The sequence below is a fragment of the Oryzias melastigma genome, linkage group LG4 (assembly GCF_002922805.2).
Source record: "Oryzias melastigma strain HK-1 linkage group LG4, ASM292280v2, whole genome shotgun sequence".
Taxonomy (NCBI): domain Eukaryota; kingdom Metazoa; phylum Chordata; class Actinopteri; order Beloniformes; family Adrianichthyidae; genus Oryzias; species Oryzias melastigma.
This window is the reverse complement of record NC_050515.1, coordinates 12520512-12545157: the sequence shown is the minus strand read 5'-3', so window position 1 is coordinate 12545157 and position 24646 is coordinate 12520512. Positions and strand designations below refer to the sequence as shown.

Here is a 24646-nt window from a genome sequence, read left to right as displayed (position 1 = left end):
TGAAAAATTATCCCAGAAGTTGATCAAGTGACTCAGATTTTCATCATTTCTACATTTACCCATAATCTCACATTTGAATTAGCTGGAGGTTTTGAAAAAAATGTGTTTGGTTCACCGCAGCACTCAAAAACAATATTATTTACCACTTTTGGAAACACCAACAGTTTGGGGAAAAATAAAATCTCTAAAGTGAGAGAGTACTTTATTGCAGCTTAATTAAGCTAATTTTGATTTTAGATATCTTTGTTTAAAAAAAAAAAAAAAAAAATCATAGTACAATTGTTTTAAAATATAATCTTGAAATAATACATCCCTAATTTTATTTAATCGTTTCTTTTCTATGACAAAGTTTTAGGGCCACCATAAAAAAAAAAATAAGTAAATTTATTGGAAAAAAGTGGTAATTTACGGTAAAAGGCTTATACTGATTTAGCATTTTACTTCCTTCTGTGAAGGCCCAAAGCGCTTTACAGTCACATTCACGTAGTGATGGCAGCTCTAATGCCGAACACTGGCGTCCGCCTATAAACACCAGGAGCAAACGTGGAGTTCGGTGTCTTCCTCAAACACATTTCGACACATGAGGAACCGAACCTGCGATCTTCCAGAGGACGACCGCTCTACCTCTGCACCATGGCCGTCCCATGATGTGAAAAATGTTGTAAAATGAGGAAAATGTTAAAAAAAAAAAGTTAATTTCATGAGAATAAAGTCATCAAATTATTATGAAAAAATATCAGCATTTCACAATAATAAACTCTTAAATTTATCAATTAAAAAGTTGTAATTTCCAAAGGAACGAGCTGTAATTTAGTAAAAAAAAATGAAAATAAAGCTAAATATTTGATCTTCTTTTGATTTTTTGGAATTGAGAATAAATTAAAACAGGTAATTTTTGGTCGTCTTTGTTGAAACATTTTTTAAAGACTGAAAGAAAAATTTTCATTTTCAGACTTTTTACTTTGTCAGTTAAAATTTTGAAGCACTTTTTTATTCAATTGTAAATTGTTGATTTTTTATGGAATTATGAGCCTTTTTACACATAATTTTACCACTTTACTTTTTTAAAATAATCTCTTTTATTCAATTATTTTGACGTTTTTTTGTTCCTTTTTTGTACATTTTATGGTGGCCCTAAAACTCTACTTCTAAATGAATTTGGGTAAATTAAAAAAATCTGTAAATGATATGAAGGGGATGCTGCCTCTTAAAGACCAACAACAACAGTAACCATTAATTAGAGGTACAATCGACCTTAAATAATGCAATTAATTTAAATCCATATTATTGGCTAAAGATCAACTTTTGATAAACTGGAATTAAACATTTGTATTCTCTGAGAGAAAAAAAAAACTGTCCAATTAATCTGAAAATGTGTTACCATCCTGTACCTGAGCATTTTCTATAAGCAGCAAAAATATAGGAGTTTAAATAGTGACTTAAATGATATTTGTTCTTTCAGCATTTAATTTCTTTGTGGGGAACAATAAAGTACTTAAGCTCTCGGAGGTCTGACCTTATATCCCAAAAGCAAAGTTTCTCAGTTGGAATCAAGAGTTTTAAATTATTTTGGCAGTCTAACATCACAGACAGAAAAATACAACTCTGCAAAAACAGGTTTGCATCCTAAAAATAAACAAAACCCCAAGATGTGGAGGAATAAAGCAAATGGGAAGAAATGAAAAGGATTTGTTTTTTTCAATTTAATGTATGACTAACTTTTCAGTCACACAATGTTGTTCAAAACGCCTTCAAGTACAGTCGCTTTACAGATATCCAACGTATGCTTAACATATTTGTCGTCTAGAGATGTGCAAAATTGACTAAGGCTTTTTTTCAAAGACAAAAAAATATACAAATATTTTTTTTTTTTTAACCAACACAAAACTTTCAACATAATTTAAATAAAACTTCTATAAGAAAATGTGTTTCCACTGACGGCCTTGAAGAGAGATAAATAAAGGACAGCAGCACAAGAGTTTGTATGAGTCAGCTTTGTTCAGGTTGTACCTCTTCGCATAATAAAATCCTAATGTGCAAAAGCGTTTTTCATCCTCAGTTTATAGCAGACGTGGAGAAAAGTCTTCAAACTCTTTAGCATGTTGAGAGCAGGCGGTGGATGCTGGAAGTCTTCAGTCAACTCGGTTTACAGAGTTACTAAGTGATGTAAAGCATAAGACTGGAAAGACTGAAAGTTTTACAGAGAATTTCATCAAAATGCAGTAAAAGTGATGTTGAGCTGGAGCATGTAAAGCTAGGTATCCAATGATCACTTGTTCAGATAGTGAACAGGCTATGATATGCCAATCAAAGCTAATTATGCAGCTATGAGGGAAAAGCAAAATGTAATTGTCAAACTTTTGACTCAACTGTATTCTGTTCAGATAAACTTCACATTCATGAGTTCTGCAAACCTCGGCAGGAAAATAAGCTACAACTTGATCATATCTGTAGAAAGGAGTTTTTCTTTTTACATTTTATCCAACATCTGATTTTAAAACATGCGTTGACATCAAAACAATGCTCCAACCAACCGGTCATTTTCTCCAGCCGTCTGCACACGGCCCCCAACAAGCTTTACAAAAAGCCTCTGGACTTCTATTTACCGTCTTTTCTTTCAAAGCTAATGGAAAGCTTCATAAAGTAAACTAACAGTCAATATATATATATTTTTTTGTCATTTTGTATCAAAGGTCGCACGTCAAACCCGCTTTTTGGTGCAACTTGACGTAAACAGTTAACTGACTACAAAACTGAAAACAAGCAAAGATTAACTCAGGCTGAAACAAAAAAAAAAAAAGAACGATTTAAACTAATCAATTAACTGTGATAGACTTTGTCACAGCACAACGTGGCTGATTCATTTTTTTGTTTGTTTTTTCATCAAGCTATGCTAAAAAAGTAGGTACCAAAGTAATAAATAATGTTCTAATGTTGTAAAAAGAACGAGGGCGCTTTTAACTCTCTAACCTTTCTCCTTTTCTTCTGGATGAGACGACCCGTTGCTGGGAGGGACCGTCTCCACACAGTAATGTCTATGACGGCTGCCCACGGCCAGGACAGACTCCACTACACCACGTACTGGGGTTTGCCGCCGTAGTTTGACGTGTAGGTCTGCCGGCTGTACTGGAAGTGGTCGGTCAGCACGTTGTTCCAGTTGTGCTGCTCCTCTAGACCGTGGGGGAAAGGCACTGACCCGTTGGCTTGGAGCTTCTCCAGCACTGGGTTGTCAAAGTCCTGGTTGGTGGTCGGCAAGAGTTTCTTCTGCTTGTTAGCGTCATACTTGGCCTTTAAAGAGAGCAGAAAAGAATTATTACCACTACTTCTTGCTAATTATGAAATTTTAATTTTCATCGAGATTCTTCACTCACCTTGTTGTACAGGAAGACTCCACCGATGGCCGTCATCATACCCAAGACATTTGAGAAGCTGACGGGGTTGCGCAACATCAGTAAAGAAATGCTGATAACCATGATCCTCTTGGTGGCGTTAGCAACAGCGTAGCTGAGAGGACTGACGAGGTTAAGTACACTGAAGGCGATCACATTCTGGGCGAAATTACAAAAGCCGCTGATGAGGAGAAGGACGAAGGTGCCCGACCATTCAGAGACGTCCGACTGAAAGGAGGGGGAATAACATCAGAGCGGGTGGATGACGCCACGGAAATATGTAAATGAAAAAATAAAAAAAGGCTGCTCACCAGGTCTCCATTTACAAGAAACACAGAAAGGTCCACCAGAACCCAAGTGGGCAGCATGAAGATTACAGCATTAAAGCCCAAAATTTTCAGCAGCCTCAAGTGGTGGATCTTTGTGTCTCGCAACACCTTAAAAACAACACAAAAAAGAAAAACAGTTAATTTAATCGTTCAAGGATTGTCTCAACAATCCTCCAACTGTATGACTTCACTATGTATGCAATGTATGTAGAGCCTCCACATTTTAAAATCAAAAACATCCCGCAAAGCGGTTTAAATTTTGAACAAAGTTATTCTTTTAGGTCAAAAAGCTGATCACAAGCTGGTGTAACAAACGTGATGACGACTGACCTTTTTGGAGAAAATGTTTTGCAGAGAGAAGCAGAGAGTTGCAGCCAGCGCACTGATTAATCCTGAGACATCAAAGGAGAGCTCAGTCACTGTGGCCAGCAGCACTCCACCGATGATGGGAATTAAAGAAATGTACACCTACAGGGACACAGACAGAACAACTTGAACATGCATGTCAGAAAACTATTTGGCAGGTATTTAAGACAGGAATGTCAGGGTGTATTCAGACTGGAAAAGTCTCTTGGTCCGGACAAGTCCGCTTAATTTGATCCGGATTGAGTCCTCAACCTCGCGTTTGGGTCTGTATTCACATAGACGTCTACGGTGGCTGTTTTGGTCCAATTGTTTGTTCCACGGAGCCTATTCAGACTGAGGAAACTCACAGCAAACTGAAAGCTCAGACCAATTGGAAATCAACCGAGACCAGCTTGAACGATAGGTAAAAGAGTGGTCCGTTTGGGTGTATCCAGACTGAAAATTTGCTCTGGATCGTCTTGGAAAACAAACTCTGGTTCACTTTTAAGCGATTACAATTTATGGGGATAAAACAAAAATCACAGCCCTCATTTAAATGTTTTTTTCCAATGATAAAAATTAAGTGAGTCATTATTTTACAATGTTTCTCGACAGCAATGCAACACTGAAAAGATGCTCATATTATGTCACACTAACAAGGTCTTTACATGATTTAAAACAACAACAATTAAATCTAAGTTTTTCTTTTCAAAAAATATTTTTTGTACGGTTAACATTAATGCTGATTTGTCTTAACATAAATATGGGATCTAATCACTGTCCCTATTCACATCTTATTTTTAGACATTTAAGCATCTAATACAAGAAATGACTTGCTATGAAAATGAAAATGAACAAGTTTGTGTTGATTTTACTGTTCGTTAATGTCTTTGCTTTGTTTAATTGTCAACTGCAGAAAAATTAACTTTTCCCAGTAGAGAAAAAAAAAAAAACTGTAGCCACCCTCCTTTAAGTACAAGTGAGATTCTATTCACATTTCTACATATTACTAAATATAGGCATAAAATGACTTATTAGCTAGTCACAAGACAGAAGTTTAAACCTGTAGTAATTATTAACCTTGTCTATCACAGAATAACTTAATCTAAAGAAAATCTGCTGTTTTCCTTGTATTTTAACTCATGAAAGCAGAGAAATCTTACATTTAAAAAGCACAGCTTGTGTCTCAGTATAGAGCAGTAAAACTTTCTGTTTGCAGAGAACTCAGTGCAATATACTGGTGGTGATCCAGTTATTGATACAGAAGAATTGAAACAGGAGTCCATAAGTTGGTCACAACAAGTTGAAAAATAAATCAAGTTCTCCGGAGCTGAAACATTTCTGTTTGATCTGCCCATCAAACTTCCAAGGTGCTCTATGGTTTTATTGCAAACATGCTGCTACTCCTCCAACAGGATCTCTGCATCCACAGAGAGACGCCTTCAGTGTAAACTCTCTCTTTCTGCCTGTGGGCCCACACTGTCTGAACACTGAACTGCAAGGTAAACATGGCGAGCTGACGTTAGACCCACAGCTCATTTATTCACACCCAGGTTTCAAATGTTAGATCAGCAAAATGATAGAAGCTCCAAACATTCAATCTTTGATACAAAAGGCTATTAAACAGTTAATTAAAAGGCTATTCCATGTGAAATCTGGACGAATGAACAACGAGACATAGAACTCAAGATAAGTTTTGTTTACCTTTATTTAAAATTGTGAAGGATCTGGAGTCTTACACGGACTTTTGCACTAATCTTTATGAGAGCTGAGCTACTAAAATACTATTAGCAAAAATAACTAATAATTACAAATTTTAATTTTTACTTTCATCTTAAAATGTGCATTTTGTGCCACGTCTGATACTCTCTAGTTTTAAATAATTTCACAGAAACAAACTAAATCATTTTAGCCAATTTGTTTTCACTTAAAAAAAAAGTCATCTAGCCACTTCAGGAATTAAAACAATCTAAAATCTTAGAAATGAAACTATTTTCTCCAAACAGACCAAAGACAAAACCTCATCAGCCACTGCTTCCCTGTTACGCTTTAGAACAGGTGGAAGAAGGGATTATTTAAAAACAGAGGATCTTTTTCCTTTTCCTGAGAAAAACACCAGATCTTATCACAAGCGTTTCCTCAAAGTCACTGTAAACTTCTATACTTCTCTAACTACAATTCAGTCTGTCCTGTTTTGCTCAGTGATCTGCAAACTTACACGCAAAAAGAAAAAAAAAGGTTGAGCACCTCCAGTGACAATAAGGCATTTGCAATCTGAGATGAACCTTAAGTTTATTGTGAAATATCAACAAAGAAAACAGAAACTTAGGCCGATTCTTATAATGAATCTTTTAGAAAGTCCAGTATCATACTCAGTAGTAGGTGTGGTTAGCACAGAAAGTAGATGAAGGTGGAGAAAGGCTGAATGACGCAACATATCAGGAAGCAAGCAAATATCAATGTTCACTCATTTCATTGGCTTAACAATCAAACTGATATTGCTCACTGACATTCTAAGATTGTGAAGGCTTTATGAAAACTACACAGGAGTTTTATCACAGGTTTCCAGAGTAGAACAAGCTGGTCAAAAAGACAACTGTTGCTGAATGTAATAGTTTATTTCCTGAAGAACATGAGTCAGTCTTAAAGCCTCGTGTTGTGTCTCACACGTCAAACTGACTCACCTTCGTTGTTTGCTTCTCCCTCATGATAATTCTTGATAGCAGCACAACCCATATTGGCATTGTGGCTTTGACTGTGAAAGGAAGACACACACAAAAAATAGGTTAAAAATAGCAAACTGTGACAAGAAAATGCAGTAGAACAGTGAGGTCTGAACAATTAAAAGCTCTCGTCACAACCAACCCCACGCCTACGCCAAACAATACACGTGTCAATTCTTACATGCTTCACTAAAACGCGGTAACGCACCACTGCATGGCACAGTATTATGTATAGGACACATTACTTCCAGCTGATGGTGTTAGAAGGCAGGCAATGTTGTTATATGCAAATGAATACTTTAATTTAGTTAGAACGCCTTTCAATGTTTCTTCAGTTCAGCGCTATGACCTAAACAGGTTTTAAAATAGTTCAGACATCTTCCAAATAATCAGGAGCAATTAATTTTTAACCCTCCCAGGTAAAACCACCCCGACACCAAATGCAAATTAAACTGTTAAGATTAACGAGAACAAAACCTGAACTGTAGGAATGTGTGTCATTAACAAACAATGAGTGGCCAAATCAGTTAAAATAATATAGTGACAGCTGATGAGTTTTTTTATTTACTATGTATGATATTCATTAAATTATAATTAGTCAGCAACTGAACTCATATCTAAATAAAATCAATTTGAGAAAGCACATTCAATACACTGTATTCTTTAAGTCTGCAATGAACCAAAAAATAAATAAATAGGGCTATAAAAGTTACATTTCCATAAAACACAAACACATGTTTGAAGCATATGGGGTAGTATGAATACATTGTGTAGTTAGGAAAATGTACTTTCTACTTCACTATGTTTTTGTTGACTGAATTTACTGGTCATGATTAGTTTTTTTTTATTTTCTGAAGGAAATTGACGGATTGATTATGCTAAACTAATAAAAGTTGAAAGGTGTACATTGAGTTTGTTTGATTTCTGATTATTTTTGTGGAGTGTGTGTGTGTTGTTTTATTATAACTGCTTTTTTATCTATTATTTTGACTATTATTTATTTTATTCTGAAAAGCACATTGCTCTTTAGTTGGAAATGTGCTTTATAAATAAAGTTTGATTTGAATTTACTCATGATTGAAAACATACATTTATATCAAAGTATTTTTATGTTGTCTTTACTTGATCTGTTATTATTATTATTATTATTATTATTATTGAAGAACTTTAATTATGACCACCTGCACTTGATTAAATCGAAGTTGGAAGAGCACAATGGTATAGCCCGTTTCTTTATTTAGCTAGCTTGCCAACAGCTGGCTGTCTAAACAGAGTTTAAAGCAGACTAGTTCACGTAGCCTCAGTAAATTAACTCATTAAAATATAACAAGGTTTGCACAAGAGTCTCTGTTAACGACTTGCAGGACGTTCCGCCTCCGAGGCCATTTAAATGTCCGACTCGTCAGTTGTCCGGTGTTAGCCGCTAGCTAACACTAGCAGACGGTACCGACACATCATCAAGTTTCATTGGCTGACAGCAGGTTTCAGGTGGATAGAAATTATTACTTACATAAAACCAGTGGACTTACCGGTGTGTGCATACGAAACGGGCACTTTCCATATGCTGAAGTGAGCCGACACAGATGCGAAGTATTTTCCGAAAGCCAAAGGCAGGATGTACCATCGATAATACCTGCTCGGCAGTTCTATCTTAGGGACTCCCCATGCCCGCAACAACGGCGGCAAAAAGACGACGATAGACAAAATATGAAACAGAGAGACTGTGACCGGGTATGGAAACCCATTTAGGATGATTTTGTTCACCACGTTGCCTCCCGAGCTCACCGTGTACCAAAACACGCACAACACAAATATCCGGATCCCTTCATTGACCGGGGTCCGGTCCTCTGTAGCCATCTTCCAACGCGGAGTGAAGAATCACGGACTGTGATATGACTGCTGGAGGGAGGGCGGGGACGGAGCTGCTGCGTCACCAATGAGGCCAACAACTTCCGGTTCTTCAAAATAAGAGAGAAGATCCTGCTATGTTATGCCGGTTTATAAATTGCTCCAGAGATGGGCAAACTTTCGTACTCGTGAGGCACAAAGCCAAAACATGCTTTAAAGTTACTTTAAACGTGTTTGAGCTTTTATTTCAAAACTATGTTTTTTTCCCACTAATTTTAGAGCCATGTTACAAATGGGTTGATGTTTATTCCAGTTTGACGTGGCAGATAAGCTGTTGTTTTCAAAGACAAAGTTTGCACAGCAAAGGTCTTCATCAGAAATTCACATTGAAGCTATAAGGGGGACTGCTGGCTGGCAAGTAAGCCTTTGCTGATATCCCATCATCCCTTGGTTTACATTCTCTCCAACTAGCTTATAGTCCCTCACAACCAATGTTTATTTTTTTTATTTATTTATTTTTTTTAAACATTTTTTGCTGCATTTTTCTTATGAATCGGCCAAAACTCAGAGGCAGATTTCTAATGAACTACTCCAGCTCTGCAGAAACTATGTCCGACTCCTAGGAAACAGTTTTTTTGCAGAAAAATTCCACTAGCAATGCTTACAGTAGATCAAAAGATGATTAGAGTGGGAATTTAAAAGAAGTTTTCAAACTCCCTAAATAAAACAGTTTTATCACTTTTTCTGATAATGCAAATTAACATGTGCTCTCAGAGGTCAAGAAAGCATCATTTTTACTTGCACTTTAAACAGAACAGTTTTTACTCTTTATTCATCTACAAATCCATTCATCTATGGGAAAACAGCTTAAGTAATTAAATATACCACAATCAATAATCCCATGTACCATAATCAATACATCTGGCCAATAGATCTATTGGATCTGTGTTAACATTATTTCAAGTTGCCTTATGTGCTACGTTTTGGTAATATTTTCAGCAAGGTCAGTAAATAAAAATACATTTAACAAGAATCTTTACTTTATTCAGAGCATTTAGAAAAATCTTGTAAAGCAATGCTGTTTAGCCAAAAAAAAAAAATCAAAGATGTATTGTTATGGATCACTCTAATTTATTTTTTAATGATTAGAGCCATTTATTTCCTGCTTCCTTTTTGAAATCTGTAAAAAGTATTAAACAGTGCAATATATACAACATGAAATGATTAGTAAAATTTATATTTTTTGTCACTCAAACAATTCTTAAAGAGTTTTCACAAAAACCACGCCCATGCCATCAGTGCTCCAAAAACACACAAGCAGGAAGAACATTTTCTTAATTTCAGATAATAAAAAGCAGCAAACATGTTGCAGAAATACTTTGCAAAAATGTTTAACTTCACAGTTAAGTCTTGTTATACCCTAAAAAATTCTGACATCAGATTTAATCCAGACAAACATAGGGCAAAATATTCAGTCTGCTCTCGTTGCCACATGGATCTAAGGAGATGCACTCTGTCCAGTCATACCAGTTGCCCTTTGTGTCGTAGCAACCATTAACCCCAGACCAGTGTTGAGTCTGTAATCTACTCAAATCTTCTTTACAGATTTCTCTGCTGACTCCGGGTAAATCTTTGGGTGGGTCATCTGAAGTCAATGTGTGACATTTCGTCGTATCTCGAGTCCAGGGCTCCTCTTTTTTCAGGAATTCAGTCATGAAGAAATGGGCTCCAGGAATGTGGGTGCCTGATGACGTCAGGACGTTGCTTTGTTGGCTGAGGTAGGACTGGATTATTTCACTCCTTGATAATGCTTTCCAGTCTGTCTGCCGATAAGGATTAGGAGTTATCAGTGAGTTCGGCTTCGGCTCCTCTGACTGCTGCAGATCATTTCTATGGCTTTGGGTGGCATCCCCCTTGTGCGGTGAGTCTTTATGACAGGTGGGTGTGATCTGACCTGTAAGGGGATTAAACGTGAGACTTCTGTCTTTTAACTTGACTGTTTTGCTGCTGTCTTCAACGCTGTGTCCGTCTAGATTGACAATGTAGTTTTTAGGCCTGTATTTTTGCCTTTTTTTCTTCCCTATATTGATAATAGGATCATCCCCGGATAAACTATTTCCCTTGTTGCAAGAGGAGGCAGCCAAGTTGTGGAAAACGTTGTTTTTTTGAGAACCCAAATGTGAAGAATCCTTAACGCTGAAAGAGTGCGCAGACACCTCAACGTCAGAACTGTCAATCATCCCAGTCATCGCATTTTGACTGGGACTATTCTGGGCTTGGGTTAAAGTTTGTTTCCCAAAAGCTTCCTGTTCAGGAGTTTGATTGTACAAAGAGTGGCTTGGCCCTTTAGGTAGCCCCGCAGACAATGTCTCGTCCTGTGCTCCTGAATTTTGGAGAACGGATTTACTCGGCTTGATGCATCCGGCAGCATTTGGTTTCACAGCATGTACTGGAATTTTGCTTAATTTGCTATTTTCCAGAGGCTCAGGAACCTCACTGTGTAAAGCACAATGCACATGAACGCTTCTTCCAGTGTCAGCAGTCTCATCTAGTCTGTTGGTGAGCACTTTTTCAGAGTTTTCAGTTTTATCAGAAAGAGTATTCTGGGCTGTCTTAGATGGTAAGAGTTCCGTCCTCTTCTGGTCAGCCACATGTTTCCTTTTCCTCTGTTTTCCCAATCCAGGACTACAGTTATTAAAGTCATTTCTACTCTTTAACTCTGGCCCAGTTTTACCAGATGGCGAGATGGTTCCCGGGGAGTGATAGGAAGTGCCCTTGAAAGACCAGGATGAGGCAGAAAGCCCCTTAGATGGAGATTCCCCCTTTCCTGGCTCAATGAGCTTTTGCCAGTTCCGCAGAAGATTCTTGGCCCTCTTTGCGAGGTCTGCATTCCTGGTTTTCTTTCGGACATCGTTGATTAGCTTTCCAAGGCGCGTTTCCTATAAAAGAAACACAAGCGATGTGATAATTGTTGACTAATAATACCCAAACCCTGCATGTTTTTTTTCTTTGACAGCTCTGACACACCTGATTCAGGTTACCAGATACCTGATAAGGAGTCATAGGAATTCAGGTCAGGTGTGTTGGAGGAGGGAAATAAGTAAAACATGAAGGTGGGGATCACTAGTCTGAACTCTTGTTTCTAGATGCATATTTTAAAGACCCACTCCAATGAAAATTGCGTTTTTAGCATGTTCTTGTAGCATTTTACTTATAATGGAAAACATGTTTTAAAGAAATTATAATTAAACAGCATTTCTGAGAATTTCTTTTTTCAAATTGTGTGGATTTGTGGGGGTTTGTGATGCTACAAATGCTGTGGGCTGATCCTTGCAGATATATAGAGCCATTGATGTCTTCATTCTCCTCATCTGAGCTGGAATCTGGCTTAAAACTGTGCAGCTGGATAGCTCTGACATTGATCACTTTTTTAATGCTATGCTAATGTTAGCTTGGGCTTGTGAGGTGCTTTAAGCTAGCAAGGGAGTGTAAATAAAGGGCTGATGGGAAACTAGATGAGGCTAACTTCAGTGACAACAGTCCCACTCACAACCTAGATGAGAATTTCAGATGAATTACTACTGCTCTGCAAAAAATCTGTCTTAAAAAAAAAAAAAATTTTTACTAAAAACTGAATAATCATAATAAAATGATCACTGGGAACAATTTTAAAATAGAAAAAAATATATATAGTTGGAGTGGAACTTTAAAGCAACTTACCTCAAGTACTTCTTTAGTGATGGGAAAAGTTTCCAAAAAAGAAATCACCTCTATAACCACCACCATATTGCACACCTGTTTGGAAGACAAGGACATAAACATCAGGCAGAAATTTGCAGGAAATAATATAATGAAATTGCAAAAATAACAAATGCAGTTTAATGTATTTAACTTTTAATGACCAAATAATAATATTACAAGAAAAAGAAGGGTCCTCCTTTAAGAACCCTATTTGAATAAGCTTTCAGATGTGCACCTGCATGTCTAGAAACTTTGTTGGTTTTGGGTACAGAATGACAAACCGAGAAGCAAATGCAAATGAGTAGTTTGTGTCTTCCCACAGGAAGAAAGACAAGGACTTTTGACTTCATGGGCGGGTTTATTTGAAATATATTATGTTGAATGTCCCCAAATTACTTTATATACATTACTCAGAAGTCATAAGGAGGCCATGAACTAATCCAAGACTGCATTTATTCAAACTCAAAAAACAACATATTTTCTAGACATCTCAGGGTTGAACTGCTTTGTTAATCTTGAGTGCTCCATAATTATTCTTTATTCTGTTTAAAAAATTTTTTTACTGTACATTAATACATCATACTTGGCTACAACCCATCTCCATGTTATAGCCGTGAAATGACTTTACAGTCGTTAACTACAATTAATTGTCAATGTTTCAAAAAATACATCTTTTGTTCTCCGGTCTGCATCTCCCAGAACTCAGAAAGTACCGAACGGACTCACATTGTTTTGGCTGTCGATGGCCTGAAGGAGCCGGTCTCTCATCACCTGCGGGGTGGCTGTTGTCATCGCCGCGTGCAGCACAGTGGATCAGGACGGACTCGATCAGCAAGATCCCCTGAAGACGAAGCGACGATGGAAAACATGCCACTCATATGCCAAACAGGTGCCACTTTCGGAGGCGAGTGTCCGTCTGGTTGCGGCTTTTTTCCCCCTTACGTTCCTTTCAATATTTTTGATCACTTTATTTGACAGAAACCGGCAAATAAAAGTCAACTCCGAACAAACGACTGCCGATTGTATAGCTCGTCTTCCTCTTGTCGGCGGTCTCAGCTGGCTTTTTGTGAAGCGTACGCGAAGAGTATGATGGGAAATTTGTTACGTAACAAGTGAAGACTTACGTCATGACGCTCGACGCTCTTCACGTTTTGGCTTCCGTCTTCCGGATTGACCGTAACATTTGGTTCCCCTTTTTTATTTTAAAATGAAAAACAAAAAAAGGCAAAATAATTTTTAGGATGTGTGTGTGTATGTGTGTGTGTGTGTGTTTAAACCGATACCGTATTTGAAAAAAAAATATATATATATATATATATTGACATATTTTTTTCTTATTTTAATGAACACATCACAACTCACCGACACACAATAGAGGATAGCAACATTATAGGGATTGAGCATAATTTAAAACAATTTCTTGATGAGCAACATCACAAAACACTCGTAGCAAAATAAAATAAGAATATAAATAAAGTACGAGAGGAAAAAATGAAACTAAAACAATAACCAAGTAGAGATTTGTTGAAAGGTTTTCCATTTTGCGTGGTCCTTAATGAGCAATAGTACATTTTCAACTTGTTAAAACATGGAAAAGACGGTTTGCTACCTCTCCATGTACAACACCAGATTTGATATTTTCAGAGTAATAAATAATGTCAATAATGTTTGATAATGATGTATCTAAATTACCAAAAGATGTTAAAATCTCTAAAGCACAAGGAGGTGGGATGTGATCAATACAATTTCTAAGGTTTATCCAGAAAATCTTGGAATGTGTACATGAGAAAAACAAACAATCCAAAGATTCATCATTGAAATTACAAAAACTGTAAAGTTCAACATGAAATTTAAATCAAGAAATTCAGCAACAGAAACATTTTATTAATTATTTTGAAATGGGTTTCTTAGACTGAACATATTGGCAGGTCTCCCATTCAATAACGTTTATTAAGTGGTAAACACTTGAACTTTTCTTCCTGTTTATATTAAAAAGTATAGATAAAACGTAAATTAATATTTAACACAAAATATATAAAACTTAAGTTTGAAGTCTTAGAAATGTTAAATGTCTGATCAGTGTGATGAAATGGTTTTTGTTCTTTTCAAAATGGTTATTGGTTCAAAAAAGAATAACTGCCCAGCTTTTCTTTAATGTTTGATATTTTTCCCCCTAAAAGCACCAACACATGGAACTAACTCCTTTTATTCTTTTGTGTTTTTAAATGCAGCAAAATAACATAAATAGTATGCCCACAAACTGTACCCTTTTTATGTTGAAAATACTTTTTTTCTTCTTTTACTGTGGGAAAATAATGTTTTCTTGTAAGTGTAAATAGTTATTTAGAGACAAAACAGGTGAACTTAAAATATTTACTACACAATCTATTTTATTATACTCTGTCTTTTTTAAGCATAGTTTTTTGTTTGAGCTATTTGATTGGATATATAGGTTACAACTTTAATTAACACGTTTTAATCTAACAAAGAAGTTCCTTTTGTTCCATTGTTGATTGAACAGACATTCGCAGACAAAAAGATCAATTGTTTTGCAAAGATTTTAATGCATTTTCCCAAAATAACATTCAGGCAGGGATGGAAATAAAAACTTAAGAGCCCTGCTTTTTTCAGATTTTCAGCACAAATTAGTCCCTTTACACATTTTTAGAAATCTAAAAAGAAAAAGTTAATTTAAAACTTGTAAACAGAAATGACTGATTATTCTGTTCAAAATAAGACATCATGTGCAGAGCAAATCCTCAGGATTCAATTTTTTTATGCAAGTTTTTGTTCTTTACAAATATGGTGCTCACACAGGAAAAGTTATCACATTTTTTAATCATTGTGAATGGAAGGACATTTGTTTTAAAGTGGCACTGTGGAGTTTTAGCCAGCAGGTGGCAGCATAACTCCCCATGAGTTTAGCACAATTATACATTTTGCTTGTGATATATTTTTTTAAGTTTGCAAAGTCTTTTACATTTTGCGTCTTGGATTTTTATTAAATACAATATTTCCGTTTAAGAGGATTTTTTTCTCATCAGAGAAAAATGGAAACAGACAGAAAAAGCAAAACCAGCTAATGATGATAAATATGAAAACAGTTGATGCTCAATAAAATGATTCTTGACCAAAAAAATTGTTTTTTTCTTATTTACTTGCAGAGGGACAGCAAAAATAAATTGTTTGTTGGTGAGTGGTTGTTAATCCACCGAGGGACCAGATGTTGATCTTCAGTTCTTCAGGTCGCTCAACTTCAATCTCTTTGGATGCTGCAGGATAAAACAGGAAGGAAGGAAAAGTAATTAAATAAATAACACAACAGATCAATACTTTCTGTAATCAGACATACTAAAAGTTTATAATTTAGAACATTTTAAACTCCCATAATTCACCAACATCAAATCCTGGAATTTGGCACAATTATATTTGTTAAATAAGATTTAATAAGAAGATTTGAAAATTTTAGAGTTTTTTTCCAAATAAAAACTAGACTGAACATCTAAATCATCTAAAAAAAGTCCCATTAAAAGTTAATTACCACTTAAGGTATATATTTTTAAGTCGTCTTCTTGGTTGTTTTGCCAGATTAAAAACTTTTGAAACCTCTGCGCTGAGATAGTTTTTTTTTTCTTTGGAGTCATTCAGTTATGATGAAAACTGATTAGATGTACAGTCAAACTGATTCCTTTTGTCATCATAACAACAGGGGGCATCAGCTGACCCCCTAAGGGCTTCCTGTCACCTGATACTCACAGCAGCATTCAGAGCCTGATCCAGGTCTTCAATGATGTCAGCCTCATCCTCCAATCCAACAGAGAGGCGGATCAGGGTGTCGCTGATCCCCAGAATAGTCCTCTCATTTTCTGGCACTGACGCGTGAGTCATGATTGCTCTAAATTATAAAAGCAAGGTACAAATGAGATGCACAGAAGAAAAAAATAAACACCCTAAAAGGATTTAATGCCTCATAAAAAAGATGAGTTACAAGTGAGATCCAAATCGAATTGATGCTTATTTATTTTTTGCTGCCCCGTTGTGGTGATATAACAAAACCCAGCTGTTTAGTTAAGGCAGCATATGTAAAAAGAAATTATATATTTTTTCAGACTTCTATATTGGTGACAGAAAGGTTACTTACGGATGTTCTGCTAAACTTTCATATCCACCGAGACTTTCTGCTACAGCGAACAACTGAAATTAAACAGCAGGAACAAATGAATTTGAATGAAGTGTTTTAAATATTCATTTGAGAACATAAATGCATTTGATAGAAATGGGGGATGGGAGGAGTTCATCCTAAAATGTTCAATAGTAATTTGTGATATTGCCCTGTTTTAATGTGTTAAGAGGGCAGTTTTGCTGGCTGCATGATGCGCTGTTTAAAGAAAAAAACTACAGACAAACCCCTTAATTCACACTTGTATAACCATTTTAATAAAGTTATTTACACTTTTGTTCCAACTTGATTCACTTTTTTGATTCAAAGTTTGAATACCTTTATTTTGGAGCCAAAACTCTCATAAGGTCCTAAAAAAAAATCTGGATTTTAGAGTTAATTTACTCCATTACACCAAGTTCCTGTCATTCTTCCCATTAGACATTGGATTTCTGGATCCAGATCATCTGGACATGTTGTCAAAATCTGTTTGTGCAGATGAGCTTTATTTGATTTTTACCAGACATCTTCACATCAGTCTGAATAAAAATTGACTACACACCAATCTAAAAACAGTGGCAATCAAAAAGTAATATTTACAATCACTCCTGGAATTCCTATTTGGTTTTAATTTACTGCATTTTAGTTTAGTTTTTGTCAAATAAAGTCACTTAACTTTTGAAATGTCATGTGCTGCAGTTTCTCTCATTTTATATTTGTAGCCCGCCACACAAAACGAGTTGTTAAAAAATTACCTTCAGGTTACTAAGGAAGGTTTTAGCATTTTCAAGCTTCCCTTTAATGTAGAAGGAAATCATCCCAGGACATCCGGTGCACTGTCTCTTCACGATTTCATACTGGGGGTGTGAGGGCAGACCTGCAGAAGAAAAACCAGGACAAGACATTAAAGCTCGTCTTTCTGTGCTCACCTAAGATTCCTGCAATCATTTCTACTGGATTCAGATCAGTTCTTTGATTTTACTGTTTACTTTTTTGGCATTAAAATGATCTTTTTGATCAGTCAACTTGGATTCCTCAGTGTTTTTACACGTACTCTAATGATTTGAGCTATTAGCACCCTTTTAGATGACACTTGGCTGTTAACATTATCACCTTTTACATCATGTAATACCACAACAAACCGCTAGATGGCAGTGGTTGTCTTTCAAGCTGGAGAAAGGATTCCAATGAAGTCACTTGTCTCCCTAACAACTAACCATCATTTACTCTATATTTTTTTCATAATTTTTTTTATTTGATATTTCCTTTAAAAATGCTTAAAAATAGTTTAAGCTAAAATAAAAGTGTTTTTAATTTAGAAATTTTATTTAAAAACAACATAAGTACCGTCTTCTTCTTTTCCTTTCGGCTTTTCCCTTCAGGGGTCGCCACAGCGAATCAGTTTCCTCCATCTCCATCTCAATAAGTACTGTATTTCTGTGTTACCTGTTAACCTATTTTACTATACTTGTGAAAATTGTTGATAAAAAAAAATTAAAAAAAATCATTCTAGTACCCAAGGTCCAAACACCTTGAATTTTTAAAATAAAGGCAGAAAATAAACTGTAGATTAGATAGTTAAAACTGAGCAAATATAAAGTGGAATGAAAATGTGCAAGCAGTTTTTTGTACAAGCTTTAGAAACAAACCTATTAGGGAAAATTATTAAAAATACAAGAAAAAGGGACACCTCACAAAAGCCACCATTCTAACATTATATGCAGCAGACTTGTTAATATGCATTAAAAATATATTGTTAAATAAAACACTAAATATGACAGAAATGTATGGTCGGATGGACGAGTTGCTAATTCCAGCATCACTTTTCTGCAAATGGCTGAAGCCAGTTCCATCACCTGGGAAAATGACTCGCTCCACCCTGGGATCCGCCTCCAGAAACTTAGCAGCCGCCATGCCGTTTTTGAAGTGCTGCTCCATTCGCAGGTGTAGCGTCTTCAGTCCACGGTTGCACAGGAAACAGTCGAAGGGAGACGGAACACAGCCCAGAGCTGAAGCCCAAAAAACAAATAAATAAATAGAGTAAAAGACTTTGGCACACCAGGTAAAGTCTTGGCAAGCCAAAGAAGCAGGAACAATCCTCTTACACTGAAAGGGTCTCAAATTGGTTCTGAACTTTGGTTGTTTACAAAATAAATGTAGGTCAAATGGCCAATTCACCAAATTCTTGAGTACAGCAAAAAAAGGTTTTAAAATCAACAACAAAAATGACATTTTATTCCAGACAATCATGTAGTTGAAATTCACAGAGATCTAACTAATGCCAGCTAATGTTTCAAAATAAAAGTATTTGGCTTTATATTTCTGTAGCCAGATTCGTAGCGACTCTTCATGTCCAAACATAGTGTTTTTCATCAGTTTGGTGTTTACTCACCGTTTTGCAGAAACCTCAGGCGCTCACACAGACCCTCATTGTTCAATGAGACCATCCCCATCACCACATCACTGTGACCTATGGAGCACAGAATACCACTGAAGAACCAGCCCGACCTTTGAGCTAAACTTAAACATGAGCCAGTGTGCTCTTTAGAGAGGTCATTTCATACATCACTGAGATGATTATATGTGACAGGGTGTCTTATTTTGAAAGGAACTTCTGTCAAAAGTTTAATGTTTGTGCTTTATTCAAGCAAAATGATAGCATAAATAGAAATTAGTGTCTTGTTGTTTTTAATGGTTGAAGTCAGTGAGAAATCAACTTGAATGGCTCTTAGAGAGTTAAAGATTCCACAGCCCTAATTTAGACTCACAAAAACGTTCTGTTCTGATGCTGCTGGATCTTAGTGCTGCTTTTGATACAGTGGATCACCAGATTTTACTGGATAGACTTAGGACTCTAGTGGGGTTCTCTGGAAATGTTCTTATGTGGTTTCATTCCTATCTTATTGTGTAAGTATGGATACATGCTCTTCAAGATTCTGTGAAATAAGTTGTGGGGTTCCACAAGGGTTGATTTTGGGTCCCATACTTTTTAATTTATACATGATGTTGCCTCTTGGGTATGTCATCAGGAGGAACTGTGTTAAGTTTCACATTGACACTCGGCTTTAGATTGCTGTGTCTCCTTGAACCTATAAACACTTTTTTTAAATTGTATTTTATACATAAAGTCATGGATGGCAGAAAACTTCTTACAGCTCAAACACGACCAAACAGAAGTTTTAATCATCAGCCCTGAAGACAAGAAAGAAATTATTTTAATTAAGCTTCAATTTAAACCGGTTTCACTTTGAGCTGAATTTAATGACAGGCTTTTATCATGTCATAATGCTTGCCAGGGTTTGCCCATTTCTCTCACTTGCCATTTATTTTTAGCCGGTAAGATTAATTGGTTAGATTATTGTAATGCCTTAAGAGTACAAGTAGTACGAGTAGAAGTCTGCCGAACAAGTTCTGACAAGAACAAGAGCGCAGGTACGGATCACAGCTATTTTAAAATGAGTATATTTGCGTGTGTTTCAGGATTGATTTTAAAGTACTTTTAAGGATGTATAAATGTTTGGATTGGGCTTTATTCTAGTACTTGTGTATGTTTTTGTCTTTTAAACATGAAGTGCTTTAAGCTACATAAAGGATGAGAAGCACTTTTGTAAATAAAGTTTGATTTGATTCATATTTCACAATAATACTTATTTCAATATGTCAAGGAAATTTTTGTAATCTTTGTAACTTTTTAAGAAAAACTAACAAGTGTCTAACATGTTAATATCAATGGAACTGCTAAAAAATGACTTTTTGTTTGATTAAAATTTGATTTTTCAGGTTATTATTTTGAGATCTGGAGATCATTAGACATGAAAACAAGCAAAGAAAACAGGAACAAAAAGTAAAGATATATATATTTCCATATTGTAACTCATTAAAGTTTATAAAAAAACAATAAAAGATTATGAGGGAGTCTAAATGCTTGAAATATCCTTAACTTCTGAAACCTTTTTACTCTTACATAATAAATGCTCCTATTAATCATTGTGAAGTGACAGTGTTTACTTATCCTTTACTGAAACTACTGCAAAAAAATACATATTCACATAAAAAGTTGATGAAAATTCCTTTAAATGAAAAAACTTTTTATGAAACTCACCGTTCATGTATTTCGTAGCCGAATACATGCAGATATCAGCTCCCAACGCCAGGGGGCGCTGTGGGAGTTTGGGAGAAACACAGGAGGTATAATTTTATGAGTCATTTAATCAAATCTGGAATGGGGATGTAGTAAACTAATAATTTATAAATGAAATGAACTTCAGCCCTTTACCTGGAAATAAGCAGACATGAAAGTGTTGTCCACGACAACCACGATATCTTTGTTGTGCTCGTGCACCAAATCAGAGCAGGCCTTGATGTCGACGACCTTCATGGTGGGGTTAGTCGGTGTCTCGATCCAGACAATCTGCACAGATACGATGTCAGTGTGAAAATAGGGGAAACAGACACACATTTACCCCGATTACTAATGGACACTTAATTATAAGGAAGTTAGTGGGTACAAATAAGACATAAAACAAGGTTGAGAAAAACCTCACAGCTTACTTTGGTGTTGGGCTTCAGAGCGGCTTTAAGGAGTTCAGGTTTTGTGCAGTCAGCAAAAGAAATGTCCAAGCCGAGACCAACTGCAATCCTTTGGAAGTAGCGGTTTGTGCCTTGAAAATGACAAAAGTTTGCCTCATTTAACAATGTTTGGGCTTTTTTTTAAATTACAGAATGACAGCACTTTGATAAAAGTAGCGTCTCACCTCCGTACACGTCATCCATGCACACGATCCCGTCCCCCGACTTCAGCAGGTGAGTGACGGTCACTGTGGCTGCCAGTCCTGAAGCGAAGGCGAGGCCTGCAGGGAGCAAAAACCTCATTTAAGACAAATGTCACAGAACTTGTTGAAGGAGGCATCCTCATGTGGAGCCAATGGAGCATTTTTTTCCTCATGAGTCATCATAATTTTTGGGTTTTTAAGTTTAATGAGGACTTGTAGTCAGTATCAAACAAACTATCGCACTCTGCAATGCGTGTTCAAGCTGCCGTTTCCAATGAAATTTCTTTGTAAATACGTATAACTCTTCATTTTGGGCTTCCATGTTCAAAACTCATTTTCACGTATAGTTATGAAAGTTTTTATGACCATTTTTGGTACAAATTGCAAAGCCACTGAACACACAATGAAAGTTAAACCAGGTCGAACTCAGAAATGATATGGGTAACATACAAATCGTTCATTCATAATTTTGGTTTCGGAATTATACATTTTTTTAAATGGTAAGTATGACATCACAGATTTCCTAAATCTAATCAATACGAGCATTATACGACATCTATTCATGACTCCACTGTGTTCTCATAATGAAAATGTTAATGGCTTATTTAAAAATTACATTTAAACACTTTTTTTTCACAAAAAATTTTCAAACGCAATGTATTGTGTTTGAAATACCAATCCACACTATTTATTTTTGCAAAGACTTCTGGGAAATTTCACGTAAATTCAGACAGCCCTACAAAATGGCAAACGCACTATATATTGTGAAGGAATTCATACATAGCCCAATCCTCTTTCAACTGTAGGTGGTGGACATGCACTACGCAGTAGTAAATAGTAGAAAAAGAAAAATAGGAAGAAGCCCCTCCCTGCTTTTCCAGTGTGAACACCATGGGCTAAACAATTAAGAACGCTTGCCAAAATTCCCAGTGAGTATGTAGTTTGATAAGGGGCTAAGTTGACTCACTAGGCATTTATAAAAGAGATAAACACTATTATCAGTTGAGAAAAAGTTGAAGAGTAAGAGTTCTATACTAAAAATGTAATTTTTCTGTTTTGATGTCTGCATATTTTCTGTGGGTGTGCTTAAACTTACAGTACTTGGCTCCATCCAGAGCTGCCACAGCCTTTTCCAGACAGTTCCTGGTAGGATTTCCACTTCGGCTGTATTCAAAACCCTAAAGTTAAACAAAAACATCCAATAATTCACCAAAGCTAACAAGGATTCTTGTTTTTCCGAAACGTTTGTAACCAAAACCTTGGAAGCTGAAAATGTTGCGATGCAGCACTGATCTGATGATTCATTATAAGTTGCCTAATACTTGTATTACTAACTGAAATATGAGATCTGTTCAAATAGCTTCACACAAAGGGTTTGTGTACAAGGTTACATCTGTGAAAACAGTCACCTGTTACACCAGCTTACCTTGCTGTTGGTATCTCCCTTCACAGCCTCACAACTATATCACTTTTTTTATTTTTTTTTATTTTTATAAATCATTCACCAATTCTTAGAGCTGAATCTCATGTGACGTAAATAAGTCAAATCTGTATGTGGGAACCGCAAACTGGTCTGTTAATGAATGAGAAAGACATTTGGCAAGCCTGTGCCTGTCTGTGTATAGGTGAGGCATTATGAATTTTGATCGGACTCATAGTGTTGTTTCAGCAGTTAATACTCTACACAACTTGAGTTTAGTCTTTAAAGATGTACACAATAAAGGATGACTTCAATCGATCTGTGCCCTCAACTGAAGCACTTTTACGATAAACTTTCTTGTCTTTTTGCCAGCTTAATGTGGTGTTGCTCAAACGTGTTCCGCATGTTTTTTCTGCTCTGATTCAGGGTGCCATCGTTATGTGTGAAACTTGATAGTAAAAATTGTATAACCTGGGGGGAGAATTAAAGCAGAGAAATGGAAAACATGCAGCTTTGGCAGCACCAGAAAACCTGCTGCCAACAGAGTAGAAACTGACTATAAAAAAAAGGCCAAAAACAAACATATAGTTCCGGGGGGAAATATACAATATTTTAACAGTGTGAGAAGAAGACAGTTGGAGAGGGGAAAAAAACCACGTTTGGAATACAAGCTGATTTTAGTCTGGATTCCCAGACTGTTCAAGGTCAGAGATGAAGCAACTAGATTTTCACAATAAAACTAGCTCATAAAATATTAAAGTTTAGATTTAAAAATAAAAGATTAAAACATCTAATGTCACTTTAATATAACTATATATGTTGACTCAGGTTAAAAAGTACTCGATAATAGAATAAACAGTGAATAAGACATTCAGGAAAAACTGGTTTCATTGATTTTCTAGATGGCAATATTACTTTTTAAGCAGAGATCAAACATATAACACATTTTTATCTCGAAATGTTTTATTAACACGTTATTATCTGAATATAAAAATAAAAACAACGTTTTTGTCATTTATATCCCACTTTAGACGACATATATGTTCCACGTGGATGTTGCTGGCTCATCCTCACCCCCCTCGACTTAAATAACCGTGTCATATCAGCTACTTACGGCGTGGTCACCCGGTGAGAACTGCTTGAACGTTGTGGACAGGGAAATAGGCGGCACCACGGCCATCGACTTCCACTGCTCCGGCTCCTGTCCGACGTGGATGGCGTCCGTGGCGAAGGATTTGAAACCGGTACGGAAGCCGGCAAACAGACCATTCTGCGCGTTCTGGTTGTTAGCGTGCTCCATCGCGATGTGTTTCCAAAAAGCGTCCGGACCGCCGTGTACTCAGAGCGCGCATTACCACTAAGCGGAAAATGGGAAATACTATATACCGGGGTAGTTCTGGGAGCCTGCTTCTCTCAGCCAATCAGAGCCTATCAACAAGGAGCGCTCTCTCTGATTGGCTGATACAGGCTGTGTGGCCTGCCCATGTTACGACAGCACGTTGTTTGCGTTCCTATACTATAGCTCTGATGCAACATCCCTTCATGTTTAACAAAGGGAGCCACGTTTTTTCGTTTTCTTCTTCTTTATTTAAATAATCGTGAATTATTAAACTAATTAGCAATGTTACCGTTTGTGACAAAAAAATCGATTTTATTTTGAGAATGCTTTCAATTTAAAACAATTGTTGTTCTCAAAGATACTTAAAGTTTGAGAAAAATGACCAAAAACGTATTTATAAAACTTGTAACAGATTATTCCTCACCAATTCCAATAAAAAATCTTTATTTTTTCCCCTTTTACAAACGAATCCGAATGTATTACCAGTTTTTGACTGCAGGGGGCGAGCGTGCTCTGTTACACATTTATAAACACACTTCTAAAAAAAAAAAAAAAGATGAGGGATTTATTTCAGTCAAACA

General features: G+C 36.2%; 3 protein-coding genes across 3 annotated transcripts; all 3 read right to left on the bottom strand.

The window, feature by feature from the left end:
- Positions 1-1979: 1979 nt before the first annotated feature.
- Positions 1980-8722, bottom strand: slc35e1 (solute carrier family 35 member E1). Its single transcript, XM_024278903.2, has 6 exons — positions 8316-8722; positions 6748-6818; positions 4049-4186; positions 3701-3826; positions 3372-3617; positions 1980-3288 (listed from the first exon to the last, which is right to left on the bottom strand). Exons 1-6 carry the CDS (start codon positions 8641-8643, stop codon positions 3070-3072), a joined length of 1128 nt encoding a protein of 375 aa, XP_024134671.1. The 5' UTR covers positions 8644-8722; the 3' UTR covers positions 1980-3069.
- Positions 8723-9425: 703 nt separating this feature from the next.
- On the bottom strand, positions 9426-13483 carry LOC112150406 (mediator of RNA polymerase II transcription subunit 26). Its single transcript, XM_024278726.2, has 3 exons — positions 13102-13483; positions 12355-12429; positions 9426-11573 (listed from the first exon to the last, which is right to left on the bottom strand). The coding sequence occupies exons 1-3, from the start codon at positions 13165-13167 to the stop codon at positions 10077-10079; spliced, it is 1638 nt and encodes a 545-aa protein (XP_024134494.1). The 5' UTR covers positions 13168-13483; the 3' UTR covers positions 9426-10076.
- Positions 13484-14915: 1432 nt separating this feature from the next.
- On the bottom strand, positions 14916-24127 carry LOC112150407 (cystathionine gamma-lyase). The gene is made up of 12 exons (XM_024278727.1): positions 23841-24127; positions 22403-22484; positions 21289-21384; positions 21086-21195; positions 20811-20945; positions 20637-20694; positions 18927-19004; positions 18391-18543; positions 17290-17411; positions 16517-16569; positions 16132-16270; positions 14916-15647 (listed from the first exon to the last, which is right to left on the bottom strand). Exons 1-12 carry the CDS (start codon positions 24024-24026, stop codon positions 15609-15611), a joined length of 1251 nt encoding a protein of 416 aa, XP_024134495.1. The 5' UTR covers positions 24027-24127; the 3' UTR covers positions 14916-15608.
- Between the last annotated feature and the right edge of the window lie 519 nt (positions 24128-24646).